Source organism: Amblyraja radiata, chromosome 13 (genome assembly GCF_010909765.2).
Source record: "Amblyraja radiata isolate CabotCenter1 chromosome 13, sAmbRad1.1.pri, whole genome shotgun sequence".
Classification (NCBI taxonomy): Eukaryota; Metazoa; Chordata; class Chondrichthyes; order Rajiformes; family Rajidae; genus Amblyraja; species Amblyraja radiata.
Genome location: NC_045968.1, coordinates 832,492 through 858,881, shown reverse-complemented (window position 1 = coordinate 858,881; position 26,390 = coordinate 832,492). Strand labels below are relative to the sequence as shown.

General features: G+C 43.0%; 1 protein-coding gene across 3 annotated transcripts in view; it reads left to right on the top strand.

Annotated features, from left to right (window-relative positions):
* Window positions 1–26,390, top strand: part of ngef (neuronal guanine nucleotide exchange factor) — a 69,008-nt gene that overhangs the window by 41,746 nt on the left and 872 nt on the right. For all 3 annotated transcript variants that reach the window (XM_033031049.1, XM_033031051.1, XM_033031052.1), the window contains 9 exons: window positions 3,217–3,377; window positions 5,745–5,897; window positions 6,652–6,781; window positions 7,635–7,709; window positions 12,447–12,536; window positions 14,157–14,320; window positions 15,323–15,481; window positions 18,458–18,537; window positions 22,998–23,102. In XM_033031049.1, coding sequence (XP_032886940.1) covers window positions 3,217–3,377; window positions 5,745–5,897; window positions 6,652–6,781; window positions 7,635–7,709; window positions 12,447–12,536; window positions 14,157–14,320; window positions 15,323–15,481; window positions 18,458–18,537; window positions 22,998–23,102 — 1,117 coding nt within the window. The remainder of the gene's footprint in view (window positions 1–3,216; window positions 3,378–5,744; window positions 5,898–6,651; window positions 6,782–7,634; window positions 7,710–12,446; window positions 12,537–14,156; window positions 14,321–15,322; window positions 15,482–18,457; window positions 18,538–22,997; window positions 23,103–26,390) is intronic.

Genomic DNA, 26,390 nt, shown 5'->3' with positions numbered 1-26,390 from the left:
TTATTCATATCTGATATGGGAGAATCCATATTTAATCTATAGAAACTCAAGATCACCAAATAGGACAATCCAGGGTGACTTGGACAGGTTGGGTGAGTGGGCAGATGCATGGCAGATCCAATCTAATGTGGATGAATGTGAGGTTATCCACTTTGGTGGAAAGAACAAGACAACAGATTATTATCTGAATGGTGTCAGATTTGGAAAAGGGGAGATGCAACGAGACCTGGGTGTCTTTGTACATCAGTCTTTGAAAGTAAGCATGCAGGTACAGCAGGCAGTGAAGAAAGCTAATAGCATGTTGGCCTTCATAGCGAGAGGATTTGTGTATAGGAGTAAGGAGGTCCTACAGAAGTTGTACGGGGCCCTGGTGAGACCACACCTGGAATATTGTGTGCAATTTTGGTCTCCTAATTTGAGGAAGGACCTTCTTGCTATTGATGGAGTGCAGCGTAGGTTCACCAGGTTAATTCCCGGGATGGCGGGACTGGCATATGATGAAACATCGACTGGTGTTATATTTACTAGAATTTAGAAGGATGAGAAGGAATCTTATGAAACATATAAAATTCTTAAGGAATTGGACAGGCTAGATGCAGGAAAAATGTTCCAGGTGGGGAAGTCCAGAACTAGGGGTCACAGTTTAAGAATAAGAGGTAGGTCATTTAAGAATGAGATGAGGAAAAACCTTTTCACCCGGAGAGTTGTGAATCTGTGGAATTCTCTGCCGCGGAAGGCAGTGGAGGCCAATTCACTGGATATACAGTGCATTCAGACCCCTTCACTTTTCCCATATTTTTACTTTGCAGCCTTATTATAAAATTGATTAAATTCATTTTTTAAATCATCAATCTACACACAATACTCCATAATAAAAAAGCGAAAACATGTTTTTATAAATTTTTGCAAAGTAATTAAAAATTAATAACTGAAATATCACATTTACATAAGTATTCAGACCCTTTACTCAGTACTTTGTCGAGGCACCTTAGGCAGCGATTACAGCCTCAAGTCTTCTTGGGCATGACGCTACAAGCTTGGCACACCTGTATTTGGGTAGTTTCTCCCATTCTTCTCTGCAGATCCTTTCAAGTTCTGTCAGGTTAGATGGGAAGTGTTGATGCACAACTATTTTCAGGTCCCTCCAGAGATGTTCGATGTACTTTGCTCCGTTCATCTTTCCCTCGATCCTGACTAGTCTCCCAGTTCCTGCCTATGAAAAACATCGTCACAGGATGATGCTGCTACCACAATGCTTCACATGGTATTGGCCAGGTGATGAGCGGTGCCTGGTTTCCTCCAGATGTGACACTTGGCATTCAGGCCAAAGAGTTCAATCTTGGTTTCATCAGACCAGAGAATCTTGTTTAGGTGTCTTTTGGCAAACTCCAAGTGGGCTGTCATGTGCCTTTTACTGAGGAGTGGCTTCCATGTGGCCACTCTACCATAAAGGCCTGATTGGTAGAGTGCTGCAGATATAGTTGTCCTTCTGGAAGTTTCTCCCATCTCCATGGAGGAACTCTGGAGCTCTGTCAGAGTGACCATCGGGTTCTTGGTCACCTCCTTGACCGAGGCCCTTTCTCCCCGATTACCCAGTTTGGCCGGGCGGTCAGCTCTATGAAGAGTCCTGGCGGTTTCAAACTTCTTCCATTTAAGAATGACGGAGTCCACTGTGCTCTTTGGGACCTGCAATGCTGCAGGAATTGTTTTATACCCTTCCCCAGATCTGTGTCTCGACACAATCCTGTTTCGGAGGACAATTCCACCAACTTCATGGCTTGGTTTTTGCTCTGACATGCACTGTCAACTGTGGGACCTTATATAGACAGGAGTGTGCCTTTCCAAATCATGTACAATCAATTTAATTTATCACCTGTGGACTCCAATCAAGTTGTAGAAACATCTCAAGGATAATCAATGGAAACAGGATGCACCGAAGCTCAATTTTGAGTGTCATAGCAAAGGGTCTGAATACTTATGTCAATGTGATATTTCAGTTATTTATTTTTAATTACTTTGCAAAAAATTTCTAAACACCTGTTTTCACTTTTTTATTATAGGGTATTGTGTGTAGATGACAAAAGAAAATAATTTAATCAATTTTAAATTAAGACTGTAACGTAACAGAATGTGGAAAAAGTGAAGAGGTCTGAATACTTTCTGAATGCACTGTATTCAAGAGAAAGTTAGATGTAGCTCTGAGGGCTAACAGAATCAAGTGATATGGGGAGAAAGCAGGAACGGGATACTGATCTTGGATGATCAGCCATGATCATGTTGAATGGTGGTGCTGGCTCGAATGGCCTACTCCTGCACCTATTTTCTATGTTTCCATGTTTCTATGTTGCTGACAGTTTGCATGTTCTCAGCCACAGGGTGATTTGGAAATCTGAAAAAAAAAAAATCAATAGCATGAAAGGGAAGTCTGAATAAGGAATGAAAAGTAAATTAAGGAAACAAAGAGGTATTTCTGGATGTAGATGGAGTTGGTGAAAAAGTCGTTACACTACAGATAATAAGAAGTGACCGTGGGCAGTCACAGTAGCGCATCAGTAGAGTTGCTGCCTTGCAGCAGATGCTGCGCTTGAGACCCGGGTTCGATCCCGACTACGGGTGCTGTCTGTATGGAGTTTGCACGTTCTCCCCGTGACCTGCGTGGGTTTTCTCCGAGATCTTTGGTTTCCTCCCACATTCCAAAGACGTACAGGTTTGTAGGTTAATTGGCTTGGTAAATGTGGGTGTAGGATAGTGTTAATGTGCGGGGATCAATGGTCGTCGCGGACCCAGTGGGCTGAAGGGCCTGTTTCCCCGCTGTATCTCTAAACTAAATTAAACTAAAAAGACGAGACAGGCTGCTTTAGTAAACTGGTGGGGAGGGGGAGATATCTGTCCCCCTATGAAATGTGAAAGTTTCTAATGTACAGATGCACTGTACAGATGATGGAATTATATGTAAACCTGCTCGCACAATAAGATAATCATTGCAACCCATTGCAATCATTCTGTAGGATCCAGATACATAACTAATGTGGGAGCATATGCATTCTCTTCATGGAATGTTTTTTAAAACTGTTGATATGTTTGTATATAAAACAAAGCAGTTAAAAGGAGAAAATCAATAGCATTAAAATCTGGCATGATGTACATTTTAATTGTGAATATTTTAAGAACTGAATGTACTGAAATGCATTTTAATCACAGCGACATTTTCTTTAGGCGATGTTTGAGCTGGTCACATCCGAAGCATCTTACTACAAGAGCCTGGAGATATTAGTTTACCACTTCATGAAGTCTGAGCAGCTCAGTGAGATACTCAGTCCCATTGAGAAACATCATATTTTCTCCAACATCCTCGATATCAAAGCAGCTAGTGAACGGTAAGTGAAAGGACATCAAGTCCTCTTATGCCAGGCCAAAAAAGTCTCATTGATTTCATCTGAAGGAAAAAATTGCATGATCCATGAACTCATAATTTGAATGGTTGATCCCATTTAATGTCACAACTGAGAGTTAGCCTCCGATAAATGTTGAACAAGATTCAGGATTTATCCACATCCTGGTTCATATCCAAAAGGATCCCTCTTGTCTTTCTGTTGACTGGTTAGCACACTGGTTAGCACACTGGTTAGCACACTAGTTAGCACACTGGTTAGCACACTGGTTAGCACACATCAAAAGGTTTTCACTGTGACAATAGACTACAAACAAACTCAAATGTACACAGATTACTTGGGGATTAAGTTTAGTTTAGTTTAGAGATACAGCGCAGAAACAGGCCCTTCGGCCCACCGAGTCCGTGCCGACCAACGATCCCCGCACACTAACGCTATCCTACACACACTCGGGACAATTTACAATTATACCGAAGCCAATTAGCCTACAAACCTGTACGTCTTTGGAGTGTGGGAGGAAACCGGAGCACCCGGAGAAAACCCACACAGATCAAGGGGAGAACATGCAAACTCCAGACAAACAGCAACTGTAGTCAGGATTGAACCCGGGTCTCTGGTGCCATAAGGCGGCAACTCTACAGCAGTGCCACCATGCCGCCCTTGGTGTTATTATTGGGAAGCTTGTTCTGTTCAGATCAGCTTCTGCACAACCTGCCCTTCAGCTACATTTGGGTTGAGGTAACGTTGCAAAAGGAGTTTATATAAGTCATGTGAGAATAATATTTTGAGGCTAAACTGCAGGACCAGTGAGGCAGAGATCTGCATTAATGAGCTGGAGACATTGGTTCAAATCCGAACACAACAGCAGGGACATTAAATATAATTAATTAACTCAGTGTTACACAGATGCTAGGCATTCTCAGTATTTGATTAGCAATACATTGATTGCCATTTACAGTCTTCCCTCAGCTGAAGAACCAGTACCTTTCTGTACTGAACATTGCTTGGAAACAGCACTAAGAGAAACAAGGGCCCTTTTTGGCCCTGTGGTTCCTGTGCCAAAAATCCTCTCCGGCACAGAGGTAGAATTGCTGCCTTACAGCACCAGAGACCCGGGTTCAATCCTGACTACGGGCGCTGACTGTGCAGAGTTTGTACATTCTCCCTGTAACTGTATGGCTTTTCCCCGGGTGCCTCAGCCCAAAGAAGTACAGGTTAGTAGGTTAATTGGCTTCGGTAAAAATTGTAAATTGTCCCTGGTGTGTAGGATAGTGTTAGTGTACAGAGTGATAGTTGGTCAGCGCGGACTCGATGAGCTGAAGGGCCTGTTTCCACACTGTATCTGTAAAGTCTAGTTTAAAGGTTTATTCTCCCCTTCTGGCACTAGGTCAGTGGCCCTACAGGTCACTACACTTCAAGTGCAATCCAATCATAATACTTATAAAATGTGATTTAAGTTTCTGCCTCTACCACCCATGTAGAAAGGAAGTCCAGTCCCCTACTGCCCTTTGGGCAAAAGATCTTACCTTCATGTCCGCAATGGTTCTTCAACTAATGATCGCTATTATCTGGAGTGTAACATCTAAACACCAGGCCATCACTATGAGAGTTTCTCAGGACAGTGAGGGGACCAACCAACTTCAAATGCTCTTCCTTCTATCAGATCTGGGGAATTATACAGATGATTGCACAATCCCAAGCTGTCTTCATGCTGTGCTGGAATGAGTGAAAGGTTGCTGCAAAATTCTTTAGTCAGAGGTTGGCAAATCTGTGGAACTCATTGGCACGGACGGCTGTGGAGGCCAAGTCAATAGATATTTTTAAGGCAGAGATTGGCAGATTCTTGATTAGTTAGGGTGTCAGGTGTTATGGGGCAAACGCAAGAGAATGGGGTTGAGAGGGATAGATCGATCAGCCACGATTGAATGGTAGATTAGATTGATGGGCCGAATCTCCTTATTCTCCTCCTAGAATAAGATGAAAATCCTGAAAATTCCTGCCCTTTTCTCCTGCTCTAAATGGGCTGTAGCAGTTCCAAGAGGATTGAAGTTAATGAGGGAATGGCAATGAATGATTGCGGTTTACTCCCACAGGACTGTATATGAGTGTAAAATGAATTCCTAATATACTTATAAAGGGAGATACTTTATAAGTACCTGACTATCCTGCAGGTATATCATAATTTTGCCCTGCTTTAGTTATTTTCATATTGAGCTCTCCCTGTAAGATATTTACATCGATACTACGTGTCACAGTTTAAATGTGACAACAAAGGTCCATCATCAATATGTAGATACCTCACCTCACAATCTTTAACAATGGTCGTCAAACCTTGCTGTACATTGTTTTCAGATTCTTTCGGGATCTGGAGCACCGTGTGGAGGAAGATATCGTCATCTCGGATATCTGTGATATTGTGTACGAACACACAGTTGACTATTTTAACGTTTACATCCCATACGTCACGAACCAGAGCTATCAGGAGGCCGCCTATCGACGAACAATGTAGGCTTCATTGATTTTTCAATGTCTGAACAAGAATGTGTGTGATAGAGACATAGAATGTGGAAACAGGCCCTTCAGTCCAACTTGTCCATACTGACCAACTTGTCCCTTCTACACTAGTCTCACTTGCCTGCGTTTGAACCATATCCCTCCAAACCTGATAAATCCATTTACCTGTCTAATTGCTTTGTTAACGTTGCAATAGTACCTGCCTCAACTACCTCCACCGGCTCTGTTCAATATGATCATGGCTGACCGACACTGACCTCGGCTCCTTTCTGTGCTTTGTAGAAGCACATCTGTAGAAGTTGGTGAGGGTTGTTGGGGGACGTTGAACTTCCTAAGCCTTGTCAGGAAGTAGAGATGGTGTTCTTTCTTGGTCATTGCTTTGATGTGGGCCAAAATGTAAATGATAAATGATAAATGATAAATGTCAAGAAATGTAAATGTAATCAAGAAATGTAAATGATAAAATAAAGCCTAACCATAATGTCCAAATTGCAACCCCATTTCCTGAGACTAGATCAGCCACTGACTATCCTCCCCTTTCTTGAAAGCCAAGGGGCTGATCTGCGCAGGTTGATCTGCATTTCGTGGTACCCATACTCAGTATTTGTGCAATGACATTAAAGTTGAATTGATTGAATTGATGTACTGTTCTGCAGGCTCTGTAGTTGAACCTCTGGCATGATCACTACCAACCTGTTTTGAGAGTTAAAACTCAACCCTTTGACATGATACTTTCTTTTCAAAGGGAAAACAGCCTTCAGTTCCGTAATGCGATGGCTGAACTCGAGAAGGATCCCAAATGTAGAGGCCTGCCGTTCCCCTCATTTCTCATCCTCCCCTTTCAAAGGATAACACGTTTAAAACTACTGGTCCAGGTAAATTACTTGAGAACAATGGAAATATATCTTTGTTTATTAGTGTCGTGATCATTACTCCATATGATGAAGATAATCCACCATTCCCATGGGACATCAATAACACATTACTCCAAATTGCAGGTTTGGGTCAAGTACTTCACCACTTCTATACTGCACAGCAAAATGTAATTTAATACAAACAGCTATGAAATGTCAATGTGTAAATATTTCTCAACTATTATAAATAGTATATTTTTAACATGCTTATTTAATGAGGGTCCCCTTTAATGTGGGACATAGGAAGATACAATGTGAACATGTTGTTGCTTACAGCTTGTTTCATAGATCACTCACTTTGAAATGCACTGTCATGTTAAATGTTGTTAATGCATAAATATTTCACAACCAAAGTAAATAATATATTTTCAACATGCTTAATGAGGGTTCCCTTTTACACGGAGGCTTAGGAAACCATGGTGTGAACATTTTGTTGCATTCAGCTAGTTTAATAGATGACTCACTTTGAAATACACTGTCATGTTTCCAAAAACTGGGCACAAGAAATTGCAACTTTCCAAACATAATTAAATGAATGTTGATTTGCCCTGTGAACCTAAACCACTTAACCAGTGGAGAATTAGATTCCCAGCAAGGCTAATTACGGCTTATTGTGGTTGAATGGGCCCCATCGGACTTTACTGGTAAAAACTACTCCTCGAGGGAAGCAAGATATCGAGGTGGAACTTTTTACGGAAGTTCTTTTGCTGCCCCACAAAGCTGGTATTTGTGTAAGAAAAATATGTCAACATTTTGTTTTATTTTTAAGAAATTGCTGCTCAGTAGTTTATGCCTTTAAATTTAACTTTGTTAGAATATCTTGAAAATAGCCGAGGAAGAGTCAAAGAGGGAAAACACAGCTGTGATGGCACATAAAGAACTTGAAAAGGTACAAGACTCATTTCTCTTAACATTTTAAGTCAACTTTCTTTTCTTACTTCATTGTCATGGTTTTACCTGTGGATAGTACTCCAGTACACACAACATTATCCTAGTGTTCCTTATCTTGAGATTAATTTCCATGCATTCCAACATTTCTGTCACATTTTTTTCTCCTTTGCCTTTGTTGTGTCTATATAATTATTTATCACAAGACCAGAAGACTTAGGAGCAGAATTAGGCCATTCGGCCCATCAAGTCTGCTCCACACTTCTATCTATTGTTCCGTCTCAACCCCATTCTCCTGCCTTCTCCCCTTAACCTTGGATGCCTTTAATAATCAAGAACCTATCAATCTCCGCTTCAAAAATACCAAATGACGGCCTCCACAGCCGTCTGTGGCAATTAAATCCACAGATTCACCACCCTCTGGCTAAAGAAATTCCTCACATCTTCATTCTAAAGGGACGTCCTTTTAATCTGAGGCTGTGCCCACTGGGCCTAGACCCACTGCATTTTTGATTACTATTGCATAGAGTTTTTAAATGGGATAAAGGCTTCAAAATATATTAGATAGTGTTGTGAAACATATTCTTTCAATTAGGTCCTCACGTGTACTATTAGCATCTCTAACCATTAATTTTTATTTAGTGATGAAAGCACAAAGGGAAAGAGGGGGATAATTGCAGATTAATGGTCCTTTAAGAGTAGTCCATAAACGTAGTAGATACAATAGTAGAGTAACACGGTCATGAAGGAAATTAAGAATATTTGTAACAGTGTTAATTTTAATTAAACACACAATGCTGGAAATGTTGAGAAGGTCAGACAGCATCTGTGGTTGGGAGAAAAAAATAAAGTTTCTGGTTAATGACAGAGAATGCTGGAAATATTCAGAAAGTTGGACAGCATCTGTGGTGAGAGAAAAAGTAAATAACATTGCAGGTTAAGGACTTTTTAAAAAGTAGATATCAGCATATTTTTAATTTCAAAGAAGAAGAGGTTATGGCGAAAATAAGGGGAAAGTTTACAATAGTTTGGAGGTCAGTGACTCAATGACTTTAATGGTGATTGGGGTTCATTAATCAAACTAACCTGTCTGGAGGTGATGTAAATAAAAAGAGGTGGGGAACAGAGAATGAGAGGTTTAAAGAAAGAACTGTGCAGGAACTGTGAGATAGAAAAACACATTTAATGTCAGAAACCGGAACTAAAATAATTTCCACATAGTCAGTATGAAGAAGGGTCCCAACCTGAAACATCACCATCCTCTTTCTCGCTGAGTTACTCCAGTACTTTGCGTCTATCTTCGGTATATCCCAGCATCTGAAGTTCCTTTCTACACATCTGTTTGTTTGTCTCTCCCTCTCTGTTCTCATTCATCTCCCCCCATCTACACCTTCTCCATGCAGACTATGTGTGACTGTTAAGCCTTTATCCCCTCTCTCAGTTGATAACCCTCTCTCACTACTGCACATATATTCCATTGTTTTCCCGATATGCTCCTTAAAATATATTTAATCTAAAAGCTAATTGACCTGTGCCGTAAGGTCATAATTGATAGGAGCAGAATTAGGCCATTCGGCCCATCAAGTCCACTCCACCATTCAATCACGGCCGATCTATCTCTCCCTCCTAACCCCATTCTCTTGCCTTCTCCCCATAACCCCTGACACCCATACTAATCAAGAATCTATCTATCTCTGTCTTAAAAATATCCATTGGCTTGGCCTCCACAGCTTTCTGTGGCAAAGAATTCCAGAGATTCATCAATAACTCTGTTTCTCTCTGCATGGTTGCTGTCTGGCCTGCTGAGTATCTCCAATTTCAGACTTCCAGCTTGCACAATTGTAATAAGTTGCTCTTTGAATTGCTAATAACTTTAATGTTCACCTTGCCCTGTACAAGGCTGTTTGGGCAATACAGCTTGACAACAGCTGGTGGTTTCCATATTAAACACACAGGAAGGAAATCAAATCTGTAGCTAAATGACCAAGTGCCACAAAAACACCGTCGCCTTGTTGCATGCTTGGCAAAGTGTTGTTGTTTAGTGAGATCATAATGAGGAGGGGCTGTTACCGGCAGTACAATGATTCATAGGCTCATGACTCACTGCATTCCTTTGTAAACTAGTCATGGATTCTGTCTTGTGCATCCTCTTTCCATTTGACTGGAGTGCTGGAAAATAATCATTGATGGTCACTTTAACATTAAAGTGGGTCAAAAGGTTTTATTTTCTCTGTGATGTTAAAAAGCAAGTTTCCCGCAACAAACGATAAAGTTCCACAACAATAATTCCATAAATTCCGCAGAATATTAATGTTGGAAATATTTAAAGAAACAATGATTGAATGGGGCAGACACTGGAACAAAAACAATTCCCAAACATATTTCATTTTCTTAACCTTGTGGGGAAACAGAGCCCTGTTTCTGTGCTGTATCATTCTAAACTCATTATGTAGGGAGCTTTCTTGGTATTCAACCTGAATGGAATTCTCAGAATTAAAGGACGTTCGTTTAGGAAGGAGATGAGAGAAATTACTTTAGTCAGAGGGTGGTGAATCTGCAGAATTCTTTGCAACAGAAGTCTGTGGAGGTCAAATCAATGGATATTTTCACGGCAGAGATAGATAGATTCTTGATTAGTACAGGTGTCAGAGGTTATGAGGAAAAGGCAGGAGGATGGGGAGGTAGATTAGCCATGATTGAATGGTGGAGTAGACTTGATGGGCCGAATGGCCTAATTCTTCTGCTGTCTTATGAGCTTATGACTTTAAACGGAGATAACTACATGGAAAATTCTATCGGGAATTTAAATGAATAAAATATGCATTAGCATAGAACATAGAACAGTACCGAACAAGAACGGGCCCTTCAGCCCACAATGCCTGTGCTGATCATGATGCCAAGACCACCTCTTATCAACCCACACATAATCCATATCCCTCCAATGCCTGAATATCCATGAGCCTATCCAAAAGAGCCAATCCCACTATGATATCTGCCTCTACCACCACTCCCGGCAGTGTGTTCCAGGCACTCGCCACCCTCTGTATATAAAATACAATTTGTCCTGCACATCTTCCTTAAACTTTGCCCCTCTCACCTTAAAACCATACCCTCTAATATTTGATTTTACATCCTGGGTTAAAGGTCATGACTGTCCACTCTATCTATGCCTATTATAATTGTATTCACTTTAATCAGGTCTCCCTGTCACCCTGTATTCCAAAGAAAACAATCAAAGTCTGTCCCTGAAAACAATCCGTCCAATCCCTGTAGCTAATACCCCTCACCCAGTCATCACCCTGGAAGTGGCCACAGAGGTTGATAGAGTAATAAAGAATGCATATGATATGCTTGTTTTCATAGGTTTAGAGCATTGAGTGTAATAGTCAGGAAGCCATGATGCAGCTCCATAGGACTTTGGTTAGATCACATTTGCAAACATTTCTGGTTGCCCCACTACAGGTAGGAAGTGGAGGCTTTTGAAAGGGTGCAGTGGACCAAAATGAAGGAGCATTGGTAAATATAACATGTCCTCCAGAGTCCTATCCTCTGATACCTGGTGAACCACTTCTTTACTCAGAGAGTGGTAGCTGTGTGGAATGAGCTTCCAGTGAAGGTGGTGGAGGCAGGTTCGTTTTTATCATTTAAAAATAAATTGGATAGTTATATGGATGGGAAAGGAATGGAGGGTTATGGTCTGAGCGCAGGTATATGGGACTAGGGGAGATTATGTGTTCGGCACGGACTAGAAGGGTCGAGATGGCCTGTTTCCGTGCTGTAATTGTTATATGGTCATATGGAATCCAGTTTGCTTTGAAATGGATGGAGTTTGATGTGTTGTGCTGGCAAATAGAGAAATATCAATCAGACAGTAGGTGTGTGGTCGAGAATGGGGTTGGGACCACCAGCATTCAGGAGCCAAGGTAAGTTTGTGGCTGGACCAGGAACAGGAGTGTAGGGAGATGTTGCGGTCCAAAATGCTTATCTGTTTCAGCTTTTATGAGAAGCTGAAAACTACATAGAGATTGTTTGGGGTATATGATTGCAGCCTTAATGTTAATGTCAGAGGCCTCAGAGACTTTAGACTTAGAGATACGGTGCGGAAACAGGCCATTCAGCTCACCAAGTCAGTGCCGACCAGCGATCACCCCGTCCACGATACACTAGGGACAATTTATAATTTATTTTTAACTGAAGCCAATTAACCTACAAACCTGTACGTCTTTGAAGTGTGGGAGTAAACCGGAGTACCCGGAAAAATCCCACAGGATCACATGGAGAATGTACAAACTCCATACAGTAGGTACAAACAATGTACAATGCTATCTAGATCTTTTTTTTGTTATTGTGGGTATTCAGTGCCCTATCCATCGTACGTAATGAGGACTTAGTGTATTAGTAAGATAATCATTTTGGTAGGATAAGTAATATAATGTACCTACCAGAAAATGTCACCTGCAGGAACTAAGGCAGTGGCAGCTACGTTGTTGAATGTAGATTCCAAGTTGTGGCACCTACCAAGTAAATCTTGCCAATTTCACATAATTGATTAATGATTATATAAGCATGAAAGTCATTCTATTCATAACTGCAGATTAAAAGAGTTATGCATATGATGTGACAAAAGATAATCGGAACGTTGGTCATTTAATGTATTTTTTTATTTTTGATCATCTGAAAGCGCCCTGACTACAAAAAAGTATCTGTTATTCAGAATAATCTTTTCTTTCTGTTGAAGATCATCAAAGAGTGTAGTGAACGTGTAAAAAAAATGAGCAGGACTGAGCAGCTGATCAATTTTGAGAAGAAACTGGAATTTAAAGTCAAGGTATGTGTACAAAAATAAAGAAGTCTTTATTTGAGGGGAATGCTGAACCAGTAAACGTAGGTTTAAAGTGAAGGGGGCAAGACTTTATAGAAATCTGAGGGGTAACTTTTTCACACAAATGGTGGTGGGTGTAAGGAATGAGCTGCCTGCGGAGGTAGAGGCCGGGACTATCGCAATGTTTAAGAAGCGATTAGGTACATGGGTAGGACAGGTTTAGAGGGATATGGGCCAAACGCAAGCAAGTGGGACTAGTGTAGATGGGACATGGTGGTCGGTGTGGGCAGGCTGGGTGGAAGGGCATGTTTCCACATACAGGTGCACAACCTTTTATCCGAAGATCCAAATAACGAAAACCTCCGAATAGCGGACATTTTTTTGGTCCTTGAAGAAAGGTCCTTGAAAACGTTCACCGAGGGCGGCCCGCAGAGGTGACAGCGGAACCTCCGGTCGGTCCTCCAACAAAGGGGAACTAAATCCCCATTCATAAAAGAGAAGGTGAGAGTATATTGGGTGAGTGTATATTGCGCGGGAGGGTAGGAATCATTGTAAATCATTGCTTAAATGTTAGTCAGTTAGTTTGGTGGGCTTTTGGGGGGAACTTTAATTCTTAGTCCCCTACCTGGTCGGAGAAGCGGGGAGCGGGCAATGCCTTACCGGGTCGCCGTGCAGTAAGCTCCGGACCGCTGTGCCGCGGCTCCCAACATCGTGGAGCTGGGGCTGTGGCCGGCCGCGCTGGATTTGGATTTGTAGCGCCGCGCAGCCAGGGGTAGAGTTCGCCGTGGTCGGAGCTACAACCGGCGCCGCCCGTGGCCGGACCACCGCAGCCCCAGCTCCACGATGTTGGGAGCCGCGGCCCACAGCGGTCCGGGCTGCGGTGGTCCAGCCACGGGCGGCGCCGGTTGTAGCTCCGACCACGGCGAACTCTACCCCTGGCTGCGCGGCGCTACAAATCCAAATCCAGCGCAGCCGGCCACAGCCCCAGCTCTGTGATGTGGGAGCCGCGGCACAGTATTGCACGGCGACCCGGTAAGGCATTGCCCGCTCCCCGCCTCTCTGACCAGGTAGGGGACTAAGAATTAAAGTTCCCCCCTTCACCCCCACCACATAAAATCCCTCCAAACTAACTGACTAACATTTAAGCAATGATTTACAATGATTCCCCGGTCTCCGGGGAGGAGGCAGCCGCTCCAGACTTTCCAAGCCGCCAGCGCTACCTACCTAATCTACGCTAAAAATCTTCCATTCCGAAACCCGAAAATGTCCGATATCCGAAATGTGTCTGGTCCCAAGGCTTTCGGATAAAAGGTTGTGCACCTGTAGTATAATTATGACTGTATGAAGTCTGTTTCTGAAGCTTCGAAACCAAACCTTCTTCAGAATAGAATGCAATGAATAAATGAATAAACTAGAGACACAAAATAGAGAAAGAAAGTTGTCAGGTAAAATTGAAAGTAAAAATCTATTCATTTTTTTGCAAGATGTTTGCTATGAAGTGTAATGGAATTTGTAAGCTGTAACATGTCACCTTAATTTACACTTTATTAGCAGTAACCATGCAAGCTCTCAGCCACTTTACTGTTCCCAAAGAATGCTTCTAATTCAAACCTGTGCCTTTCCCAGTCTGTGCCAATCATCTCCCACTCCCGGTGGCTGCTGAAGGAAGGTGAACTCGAACAAATGTCGGGACAGAAAGCAACACGAACGTTTCGGAAGAAGAAATTGTTTAAGCCAGTCTTCCTGATTTTGTTCAATGATCTTTTTCTGATAACCAGGAAACAATCCTAGTAAGTCCTTGAAAAATTGTATCTGAAGTATCAGAAATGGATAGGAAAGGTTTAGTGGGATATGAGCCGAATGCAGGCAGGTGGGACTAGTATAGACCGGGCATGTTGGGCCGAAGGGTCTATTTCTGTGCTGTATGACTATGGCTCGAAATATAGAGGAATTAAGTCCATTCATTGTGTGGCTGTGGGTAACACGGATAGGTTTTAAAATCTGCACTTTGATTAAGAAGTTTATTTGTTCAATAATTGTTGATGTTTGTCCTACAATGTTGCTTCATTTTGAAATCCAACATTTCTGGCTACTGTAATGTCAAGAATTTCTTATTTGTGGAGGATCGGACATTTGATGAGGACTGAGGTATGAACATGATCAGCCATGATCACAATAAATGGCGGTGCTGGCTCGAGGGGCCGAATGGCCTCCTCCTGCACCTATTTTCTCTGTTTCTATCTTTCTATGTAACATGCTGCAATGGTTTGGGGATATGGCCCTTCAGCACAATTCTGTGCCAATTGAGTTTTACTATGTGTAACCAGAAGTTGGGAACCAGAAATGATGTAATGTTGACACAGTCAGGTGGATTTTATGAAGCAATTTGTGGGACAAATTAGATGCACCTGGCTGTATATTCCATCCTATCCCCTTTTGTTCAGCCCCTTCCAACTTACATCCAAGACACCTTGTGTAAAAAAGAACTGCAGATGCTGGTTTAAATCGAAGGTAGACACAAAATGCTGGAGTAACTCAATGGGTCAGGCAGCATCTCTGGAGAGAAGGAATGGGTGGCGTTTCGGGTCGAGACCCTTCTTCAGACTTGCATGCCTTTCAACTAGCAATAACTTTCAATTTCAGGCAGCCATTGCCTCATCTTTACCATCTGGCCCTCGTCCAAACATCTGCCTTTCAACCTCACCCCACCAGCACCTGCAGTTCCTTCCTACACATTCTCCATCAAATGATTCAGCGTGGATGTTCTTAACTGTGAAATCTCTCCTTTCTAGTGGTGACCGATATGAAGTGTTTGACTATGCACTTCGAGGTCTCCTTCGAGTTCAAGAGCTGGATGACCAGGGTCAGGCGTTGGCAAATGTCTTCACTCTACGGCTCTTGGAGAATTGTAATGACCGAGAGATCCAATATATGCTGAAAGCAAAGTCACTGTAAGTGTCTCAATGGAGGGAAGGGCTTTGAAATAATTTGATAATGGTAACATGCATCAGACTTCAATGAATTTCCTTAGACTCCTTTGAAACTACATTAATAACTCAACTAAATCATTAATTCCAGCAATTCCACTTCCCAAACTATTCTCACAGAGAATTGCAGGAAGGAAAGGCAAGCTAATACTTGGCATGTTCTTAACAATCCGAGATGAAAGATTTGAATTTTGTATTTCCAACACTGTCTTGTTTCAGGATTAAAACTGTTCCCTTTCCTTTCAACTCTACCCATTCTCAGCTTTTATCAAGCAGTATGCACACAATGATGGGACAAATGATTTTCGACAAGCTTATAGATTATGGCATAGATTGTTGTATAGATGAGTCTGAAGAAGGATCTCGACCCAAAACGTCACCCATTCCTTCTCTCCAGAGATGCTGCGTGTCCCGTTCAGTTACCCCTGAATTTTGTGTCTATTTTATAGGTTGCAGCATCTATTCGGCAAAATTAATCTCTTCATATCCTTATTTTTCTCTCCAAAGTTATTTATTGGTGAATGTGATAAGTATCTCCGAGAACAGCAGGCTTGACTGCCATCTCACTTCATCACGAAAGGAAGCAAAGTAAAAATAAATCAGGGCACAGTTATTCCATTAAGAAGCTATGCAAATGATATTCTAATAATATACAGGATGGAAGTTCTTTAAAAGGGTCTGCTGTCAAAACACTTCCCTGCACTGTTTCATTTGCAATCTCTCTACATCCAGCCTTTTTGCTGTCAGCCTCAACCGCTGAGTTGATTAGTTCAATAGCAAATACATCACTGTTCTTCTAATAAATGACTGGAATGTCACTGTCTTCGATTCCAGGATTTTTTTTAGTTTTAGAGTTACAGTGTGAAAACAGGCCCTTCGGCCCACCGAGTCCACGCTGACCAACAATCACCCATACACTAGTTCTATCCTGCACTAGAAAGTATTTACTGAAGCCAATGAACCTACAAACCTGTACGTCTTTGGAATGTGGGAGGAAGCCGGAGCACCCGGAGAAAACCGATGTGGTCACAGAGAGAACGTACGTACTGCGTACACACAGCACCCGTAGTCAGTATCGAACCTGGGTCTCTGGCGCTGTAAGGCAGCAACTCTACCGTTGTGCTACTGTGCCAACCATAAGCATAGGATAGATTTACCTCCTGTAGATATAATGGGTGAACCACACCCTCCAATTACATGCATGGGGCAATGTACAGAATTGCAAGTGAATATCTACAGCAGCCGAAAATGATCGATTCAATTTTAAATGTTTTGGATATTAGGTGTTTGTAGAGGAAATGGCACTGAAGTAAAGGGTTGGTCATGATTGTATTGTATGGTGGAACATTCATAAAGGGACAAATGGTATATTCTTGTTGTTACTTGTGTTAGTGAAATTAATCAATAGAATTATTGCATAATACACAGTCAAAAGTTCTATCGACTTTTTCATCTGGTACTGCCAATGTTCAAATCATCTTGACTATAGTTTTACAAGAAGCAGGTCAGAATAATGTGGGTAATGTTGCTTCTCTTGCCATTTTTTGATACTTTTTTGATGAGATAACAGAGAGACTGTAGCTGACGTATAAATGGATTTTTATTGAGGACTGGTTCCCTAATATTACCAATGTTATTATATTATGAATGATCATATTTATCTGTTGTGTTATTGCTTTGAAGGGACTATCAAGCTTCAGTTCAATTTCCGGTGCAATTAAACACTCGTGACTCTAAATTGGTATTCAATTAACTAATGCATATTAAATTAATGAGCATATATAAAGCCTATGCTTATAGCAAAAGGGCATCAAGAGGAACTCAAAGGGTTAGCCTAAGTTATAATTGAGGTTGTGATAACATGGCTCTTCAGAAGGGAGGAAGATGCTGTGTCACGATACATTAGTTTAGCACGTAACTAAACACTGCTGTTTTTAATATATATGGATGACTTGGTTGCAGGGCTACAAGCAGAACAAAACTTGAAAATGTAGTAGATCGTAAGAAGATAGCTATAGGTTTAGCTATAGGTTTAATTAGGATATAAACTGGCTGGTAAATGAGTGAGCGCATGCAGAATAAATTCAATGCAGCAAAGTTTGAGGTGATTTTAGTAGAAATAATAATGATAAACAAAAGAGTCCAATGGGAGTAATTTTGAAATAGAGGTGAAGGGGGAGGAGAACAAGATCTGGGAGTGATTGCACAATTTTTTCAAGATTGTGGAACAGATTAATAAATCTTGTGTTTTGTTTAAAATAATTGACACAGAACACCCAGTCAGTGAGTTTAATCTCAACCAATTTAAAATCACAAGAACGCTAAAATATTCCCTATTGCCAAAGGTTGGTAACCAAAGGACATTGAACCAGAGATGACATTAGACTAAAATATTTTCATGCTACGTGTAGTTAGGATTTGGAATTTAATGCTTGATGTGATGGTGATTCAGAGTTAATTATTGCCTTAAAAGAGGAATAAAATAAATACGTGGACACATTATTTTAGAAAAGTGAGGGATGTGGAAATAAGTGCATAAGTGATTGGATTGTCAGTTGAAAGACTTAATGGGCCACTTAGTTGTCTTGTGCTGTCTTGTTTATGATTCCATGATTTTTCAGAAACCAGCAGAAATGTCATCCCATTCAAAACTATGAAACTCAATGGTTTTTTATGTCTTCTCTTGTTTCAATATGGTCATCAGTCGAAATGTTATGACTCAACAAAAAATAACAAAAGCCAATTTTTGTGCGAAATGTTTCTGATTAAGAAATGTCTCTCGAAAATATAATTGCCCAACCAAAGTAATGACTTAAGGGGTTCTTTGGTTTTAAAATGCATGGTTTCCTGTTTGGTTGTGCATTGACGTCACAGTGCTGGAGTCTGCCTGCTGTCTTCATTTATTTGCTGATTTTAGGTGTCTGCATGTTTATTTTGCAGGAGTGATAAGAAACGCTGGGTTCACGCACTCATGCCAAACCGAAGAACTAAATACGTTTCTCCCAGCTCATTGCATTGGGGTAAGGATTTATGAATTATTTACTTTACTGAAGTATCAATCAGGGTGAAATTTTGTCCCTCTTAATTTTCCTACACTGACATTAGACGAAGAGAGCACTGCTCCTGAAGTATTTTCCAGCAAAAAGCAGCAAGACTTTGCTCTGTGCTGGAATTGGGTGTCTATGATGGATCCCCATTCATTTTGCTTTATGCGTACCATAAAAATTCAAAGAAGTATTATAATAGTTTTATGTGTAGGAAGGAACTGCAGATGCTGGTTTAAACCGAAGATAGGCACAAAAAGCTGGAGTAACTCAGCGGTTCAGGCAGCATCTCTGGAAAGAAGGAATGGGTGATGTTTCAGGTTGAGACCCTTCTTCAGACAGGTCTGGGGAAAGGGAAACGAGCGATATAGACGATGATGCAGAGAGATAAAGAACAATGAATGAAAGCCATGCAAAAAATAAAAAATGATAAAGGAAACAGGCCATTGGTGGTTAACGGGGCTGCGCACTGCGAGGTGACGTGATGCCCCAGGAAAGAAATTGTGCGGAGGCCGAACTGGCATTTGGCGGGATTGACTACGAGCCCGTGGTCCTGGAGCCGCTGGGACAGCGCCAGCAGGTGCGTGTAGTGTTCCTGTTGGGTGCGGCTCGCAACCAGGATTAGAATTAGAATTAGATTCCTTTATTGTCATTCAGACCTTTCGGTCATGAACAAAATTATGTTGCCTGCAGTCATACACAGAACCAATAAAAACAAAACATACAACAAACACAAATTAAACATCCACCACAGTGAGTTCACCAAGCACATCCTCACTGTGATGGAGGCAAAGTCTTAGTCTCCGTCTCTTCCCTCCTTGTTCTCCCTCTGGGTGGGATGTCATCTAAGTAGATGAATATAAAGTCCAATCCCTGACCCACCATGTCCATCAGTCGCTGGAACGCCTGCGCGGATTTCTTTAACCCGAATGACATACGCGGCCACTCGAAAAGCCCAAACAGGGCGATGGTGGCGGTCTCAGGCACATGGGATCTGGTGGTAGCCGCGGACCAGATCTACCTTGGTAAAGAAGGCGGGCCCCTCCAGATGCGCTGTGAAATCCTGGATGTGTGGAACCGGGTAGTGGTCTGCGGTCATAACGGCGTTCAGGCACCAATAATCCCCGCATGATCTCCACCCTCCAGGTGCTTTAGGGACCGTGTGCAATGGGGACCCCCACGGGCTATCAGAGCACCGCATGATCCCCATGTCCCCATGCGCAGCTTGTCGGGCAGCAGCCTGCGCGTCCGTGCATGTAATGGCGGTCCTGCGGTGAGAATATGGTGCACCACCCCATGCTTAAGGGCGGTTGCACGAAAACGGGGGGTGAGGAGCTCCCGGAACTCCTCGAGCAGGGAGGCGTACGAGCTCTTGACTTCAGCCACCGCGCTCGGCTGCGAGCTGGGTGGTTCCGAGGGTCGAGGGGCTAGGGCCCGCTGGTGGAACGTGGCGCTCATCCCGCACGTCCACCAGAAGCGAAAGGCCCAGAGGAAATCGGCGCTCAGCAGTGGCTGGGCCACGTCCGCTACTTGCCAATTACTGGAGGATCCTGCAGGTGGGGCAGCAACCGGGTGGCCGTCTATTGGCTGAGCGCCCCGACCACGTAGAAATATCGGGTGGCATCGGTGACGATAGTTTGGAGGTGAAATTGGGCCTCAATGTGGGCGAACCACACTTGAGGCTGCTCTGCCCAGAAAAGGGGCAGTTTCAGGCCCACTGCGTTTTGCTGGGCGCCGGGGTTAGCGGCGGCTTGCATGTTCGAAGTCCGAATACACGATGGGACTGACGGGGTCACCAATTTGGCGAGTCTAGACAATCGGCGAGTCTAGTCGAGACAATTCTTTATTATAAAACAAAAATAAAGCGATTACCCGAGTCGGTTTTAAACAGCCAAAATTATGAAGCTCCTTGGAACTGGGTGGAACTCGAATGAATGGTTTACTAAAAGCCCGTTTACACGCTCCCGCGATCACGTGACCGCGCCAGCCAATAGCGAAGGTTTGACATTCCCCAGGCAGCTACAATAGACCTTAATTAACTCGTCGCTTAAATCCCTGCTGCTCAATGCAAGGAATCTCAGACTTGTCCAATCTTTTTCTGCTCGTACTTCTTCAGTGCTTGGTCATCCTTGGAGGTCACCTCTGTACCTAGTCCAGTGCAATGTTCCTGCCTGGACTGCCCCAAAGGGCAGTGTGTTCCAGGATTCAACCACCCTGTGGGTGAAAAGATTCTTCTTCCAATCCCCTCCACGTCTGCTTTAAGGCACCTCTACAATGGGCAAGGTTTCTTACTCTCACACCCATCCATGCCTCTTAAGTACCTCAGTCAGGTTCCCCTCAGCTGCTCCCCCAAGCTGAACAAACCTGCTCCATCCATCCTTCTTGATTAGTAAGTGTGTCAGAGGTTACGGGGGAAAAGGCAGGAGAATGGGGTTTGGAGGGAGAGATAGAACAGTCATGACTGAGTACAGTTGATACGTCGGATGGCCTAATTCTACTCCTATCACTTATGATCTTATGACCCGGTGTCTCATAACTGAAATGCTCTATTCCAGGCAACATCCTGGTGAATCACTCCCCACCTACATTCTACCCTTAAAGCAGTGTAAACTGGATTTAAGTTTAAATTGTGTTGGCTACGCATAACGGTGGGCCCCATCACAACTTACGCCATTGTTCTTCCTGCAGGCTAGATGCAGGAAGATTGTTCCCGATGTTGGGGAAGTCCAGAACAAGGGGTCACAGCTTAAGGATAAGGGGGAAATCCTTTAGGACCGAGATGAGAAAAACATTTTTCATACTGAGAGTGGTGAATTTCTGGAATTCTCTCCCGCAGAAGGTAGTTGAGGCCAGTTCATTGGCTATATTTAAGAGGGAGTTAGATGTGGCCCTTTTGGCTAAAAGGATCAGGGGGTATGGAGAGAAGGCAGGTACAGGATACTGAGTTGGATGATCAGCCATGATCATATTGAATGGCGGTGCAGGCTCGAAGGGCCGAGTGGCCTACTCCTGCACTTATTTTCTTTGTTTCTATATTTTCTATGTTCTTTGGGCATAACCCAATTCAGCTTATTTTGTGTTTCCCAATACATGGGAGAAAATGTCTTCATCTGATCATGAATGAAAGACAGTTTTTGCTCTGCATAATTATTGAACTCCTACCCTCATCTAAAATATATTGCAACACAAAAAAAACAAAGATTACATAAAGCGTTTGGTGTCCAAAGGTTTCTTTTCAATTTCTTTCATCATCCGATCATTAAAGCAATTATAATCTTTCCTTGCAATGTCATTTCAGGTTCACTTTCAATTTCATTTTGAACTCCTCCACAAACGTAGGCGTTCTTATCTGCATGCAGTAAGAATTGGATAACATTCAGGCATGAGTTAAGAAATGGCAAGGAATGCTTATCTCATTAAAGTGTCAGAAAATCTATCCACCTACCAACGTGGCATTCTATGGCAATACCATCACCTAGTTTAGTTTAGAGATACAGTGTGGAAACAGGCCCTCCGGCCCACCGAGTCCGCACCAACCAGTGATCCCCGCACAGTAACACTATCCTACACACACTAGGGACAATTTACATTTATTCCAAGCCAATTAACCTACAAACCTGTATGTCTTTGGAGTGTGGGAGGAAAGTAAAGATCTTGGGGAAAACCCACGTGGGTCACGGGCAGAACGTACAAACTCCGCACAGACAGCACCCGTATCCGGGATCGAACCCAGGTGCAGGCGCTGCAAGGCAGCAACTCTAACCACTGCTCCACCAATCATGACCTATGTGTCTGAACAACAGTAGCTACAGGCTGTAAACTACCGTGACTAAGCCAGACTACCCCAACATCACCTCCCAAACCCACTACCTGGTCATGCACGAGAACACCTTTGTATTTAATTTTATTTTTTTCTTCGTTCTAGAGATACAGCACAGAAACAGGCCCTTTGGCCCACCGAGTCCGCACTGACCAATGATTCCCACACATTAACACAAGCCTAAACATACCAGGGACAATTTACATTTATTCCAAGCTATGCGTACTACCTGTATGTCCCTGGAGCGTGGGAGGAAACCAAAGATCTCCAAGAAAACCCACGCAGGTCACAGGGAGTACGAACAAACTCCGTACAGTCACCACCCTTATTCAGGATTGAACCCGGATCTGTGAGGCAGCAACTCTACCGCTGAGCCACCGTGCTGCCCTGCATTATCTGCAGGGTTCCCCTCCAAAGCCACACACCATCCTACTTTGAGATGTCCTTCATCATCGCTGGGTCTGCGTATTGGAACTCTCTTCCCAACATCTCTGTGAATATCCCTGCACCTGAAGGGCCGCCGTCACTCAATAATGAATGGGCAATTAGTGCTGGCCTTACAGGTGAAGCCCGGATCCTGAGAAATGAATTTAAAATGGTTGGTGTTTTTTTCCAGATTGTCCTCAAGTGCAATGTATCCAGAGGTACATAGCACAGGAACCAGACGAGCTCTCGCTGGAAGCTGCTGACATCCTCAATGTTGTCGAATGGACTTCTGATGGTAAATAGAACTTCTTGTTGGAATGTATGCTTCCAAACTTAAAGCCTTACTCAGTAACCTTACATTTCATGACCCCCTTATCTGCTTGATCTCTGATTATTATCCCACTGAGTTGCCAGGATTGGTAACAAAGCAGTTGACCAGGGTGTTCTCAGGTGCCTACTCTCTCTGACCCACTGAGTTACTCCAGCATTTTGTGTCTATCTTCAGTAGGTGCTGTTGTCTGTTGTCTGAGAAATGTCTTCTACTGAGAAATATGTCCATTCTTCATCATGATCCAAAATATGTTGGGTTATGGGCACTTGTTTATCAGCTAACTGGGCGGTCTCCTAATGCTCCAAAATGCAGGCAGGGACATTTCTGACTGGACATGCCATTTTGGTGTTGAAAGATAAGCTGGTGTTGAGACACTTGTTTATATAAACAAAGAGCCTTGCATCCACGCCAGGTGCCCACTCCATCAGTTGCCTGAAGGCGGCCTCTCTCATATCCTGGATTATGCAATTTCTGCATATCTCAAAGGGAAAAATGCCATGGCAACTAACACAAAAAATAGGTCAGAATGTTCTGAAGGATCGGAAATGGGAGATTAAAATAATGAGAAAAGTTAGTAGTGTATTAATCAGTTCAAGGTGAATCTGGCAACATTCTTAGATTCAACATTTTCATTGCAATATATAATGGAAGGTCACAAAAAGAATGTGTTCAAGTATTTCATATTGGCAGTCAATACTTTGACAGGTTGTTTTGTGTGTCTGTGTTTGATGAAAAACTCGTATTGTTGTGTGGGAAGAAGAAACAAAGGTCTTGGTTAGTGGTGAAGATGGTGATTTGTCCACCAGAAAGGACAGTGCCGGCTGGAACTGGAGGGGCAAGCCATGCAGGAAGGAGATTACTGGGGTGGGACATTGGGACAAGATGTAAGAATGTTAGTTGAATCCAATTGCCAGAATGAGGCCACATGCAAACTGGGGGACCAGCACCTCACATTCTGCTTGGGTGGCCAGCAACCCAACAGTTTGAACATCAAATTCTCCAATTTTAGATAACTTCTGACAACCCTGCCCCCTTCCCCTTCCCTCCCACTCCACCCCCATGTCTTCCCACCCCCCCCCCCCTCCCCACTGTGACCCACCTGGACTCGCACCTCTTTCTCCCATCCCAAACCCCTCCACCTTCACCTGGCTTCACAATCCGCAACTCTTCAAACCTTTTGTCTTAGATCTTATGGGCTTTTTTTCATCTCTGGCCTTTGTCCAACTAGTGTTAATAAGTGATCGATCAATGGTTGGTGTGGACTCGGTGGGCCGAAGGGCCTGTTTCCACAATGTACATCTAAACTAATCAAAACTAAATCTAAGACATGAATGATAATCAGGGACCTATAGATTGTGAAGTCCATATATATTTATTCTGGGTTCCACTGTCAGTTGTATGGTAGATTCTTGGAGGACACTGGACATGTGGAATGCCTGCTAATAATGTGCAGTGCATGGCTGGATAGCATGTGGGGATGGGGCACACGTGAACAACTGGCTTCTCACATTTCTGTCTTATGTAATGGAGCCTCTCTGATGCTATTTCAACAGCCTGGTGCTATTCCAAATGGAAGTCAATGACCCAAATGGTTACTACTCTACCACACTATGGTCATTTAACACACTTCCACGAGTGCCTCAAAATTATGCCATGTTATTGCAAGATATGATCATGAAATATCACATGATATCCCATGTTCAATTTGTTAATATTTTATCGCAAATGAGAGGCAAATTATAGGTAGGTTTTGAAATATTTCTTTACAGGACAATTATTTCCATTAATTATATAATTTACTAAACTAAGTGGGACTCGTTGGGTCCCAGCATCACACGGGAGGGCTGGTCACCAACGCAATATTCCACCTCTCCACCAATTTCAATATTGCTCGCCAGTGGGGGGGGGGGGGGCTTTCTGTTGCCCTAGTATGGGTGTTGCGGGCCGAAGGTACTGGTTTCCAGAAAGCTAGTAAAGACATTGTGGGCCGAATGGATTCTTGGGCTGGCAGCCAACTGTTGCAGCAATTATAAAAGCCAAGGCAAACAATTGGGCAGCAGCCACCCGACAACCAAAATTCATTTTGTGAACACAAACTTGTTAAAAAGGCGAGGCAAACAATTGAGCTGCAGCCACCTGACAACCAAAATTAATGTTGTGAACACATACTTGTTAAAAAGCTGAGGCAAACAATTGGGCAGCAGGCACTTTACAGCCGAATCGAGGGGACGCACCGTGGAGTAGACGTGCGTTCAGTGTTATTCGCAGCTCAGAGAGCCGTGATCCTCTCACTTCCTGGGTCTGGCAGAGACTGAGTGAGGAACTACACTTCCGGGTTTTATAGTCCCTCCCCTCTGCCACCAGCGGGGGCAGCAGAGAGAATGGCAATTTTTTAAATAAACATTAATATCTCTCTGATTTTTCATCGATGGGAAATATCCTCCGGTCACGGAAGGCGGAGGGGGGCTCTGAGCGAGGTGACCAAAAATGATGCCCCGTAGGTGGCAGCGTTCTCTCGGAAATCGCAGCACAGTGGGCCAAAAGCGGTCAAGATCAGAGCTTTAGCAATATAGATTTGTTTTAAATATCTCCCTCTGCGACCTTAAGAAAAGGTTGCTTTTATGATTGGTTTGACATCATTTTCATCTTATGAAATGTTTTATGTGTCATTCCTAACTGTCACTGTATGTCATGTTGTCACTTGCGGGCAGAGCACCAAGGCAAATTCCTTGTATGTGAATACTTGGCCAATAAATGTATTCATTCATTCATTCATTCATTCATTCATTCATTTATCTTCACCCCAAGTAATGGATATGGTGCAAAAAATGAGTACATTTCTTTCGCTATCGGTGTTGGAAGTGCCATAAACATCACAATGAGAAACCTTTCTCCCCTGCCCCCTCCCCCTTTCATTCCCCACCGTGGCTGCTCTTGGACTGGTTCCAACCCTCCCATTCCCCCCATCCCTTCCTCCAGTTTCACAATTTGAGAAATTCCCATCCACGAGCTTCAGAATTCGTAACTCTTTATCATCTTTTCATCTCTGGCCTTTGTCCAACAATCTGCCTCTCAAACCCCCACCTGTGTTGCCTGTGTTCACCTAATACGGGCCATGCTATGTTCCACCCCTCCTCTCTACCAACTTTCATTACCGCCCCCTGCAATCTGCCTGAAGAACCAAGAATAACCAACCGGTAATGTTAAATGTACGCCAAACTTCACAGCTGTGTATCTGTGGCTTATTAAAAG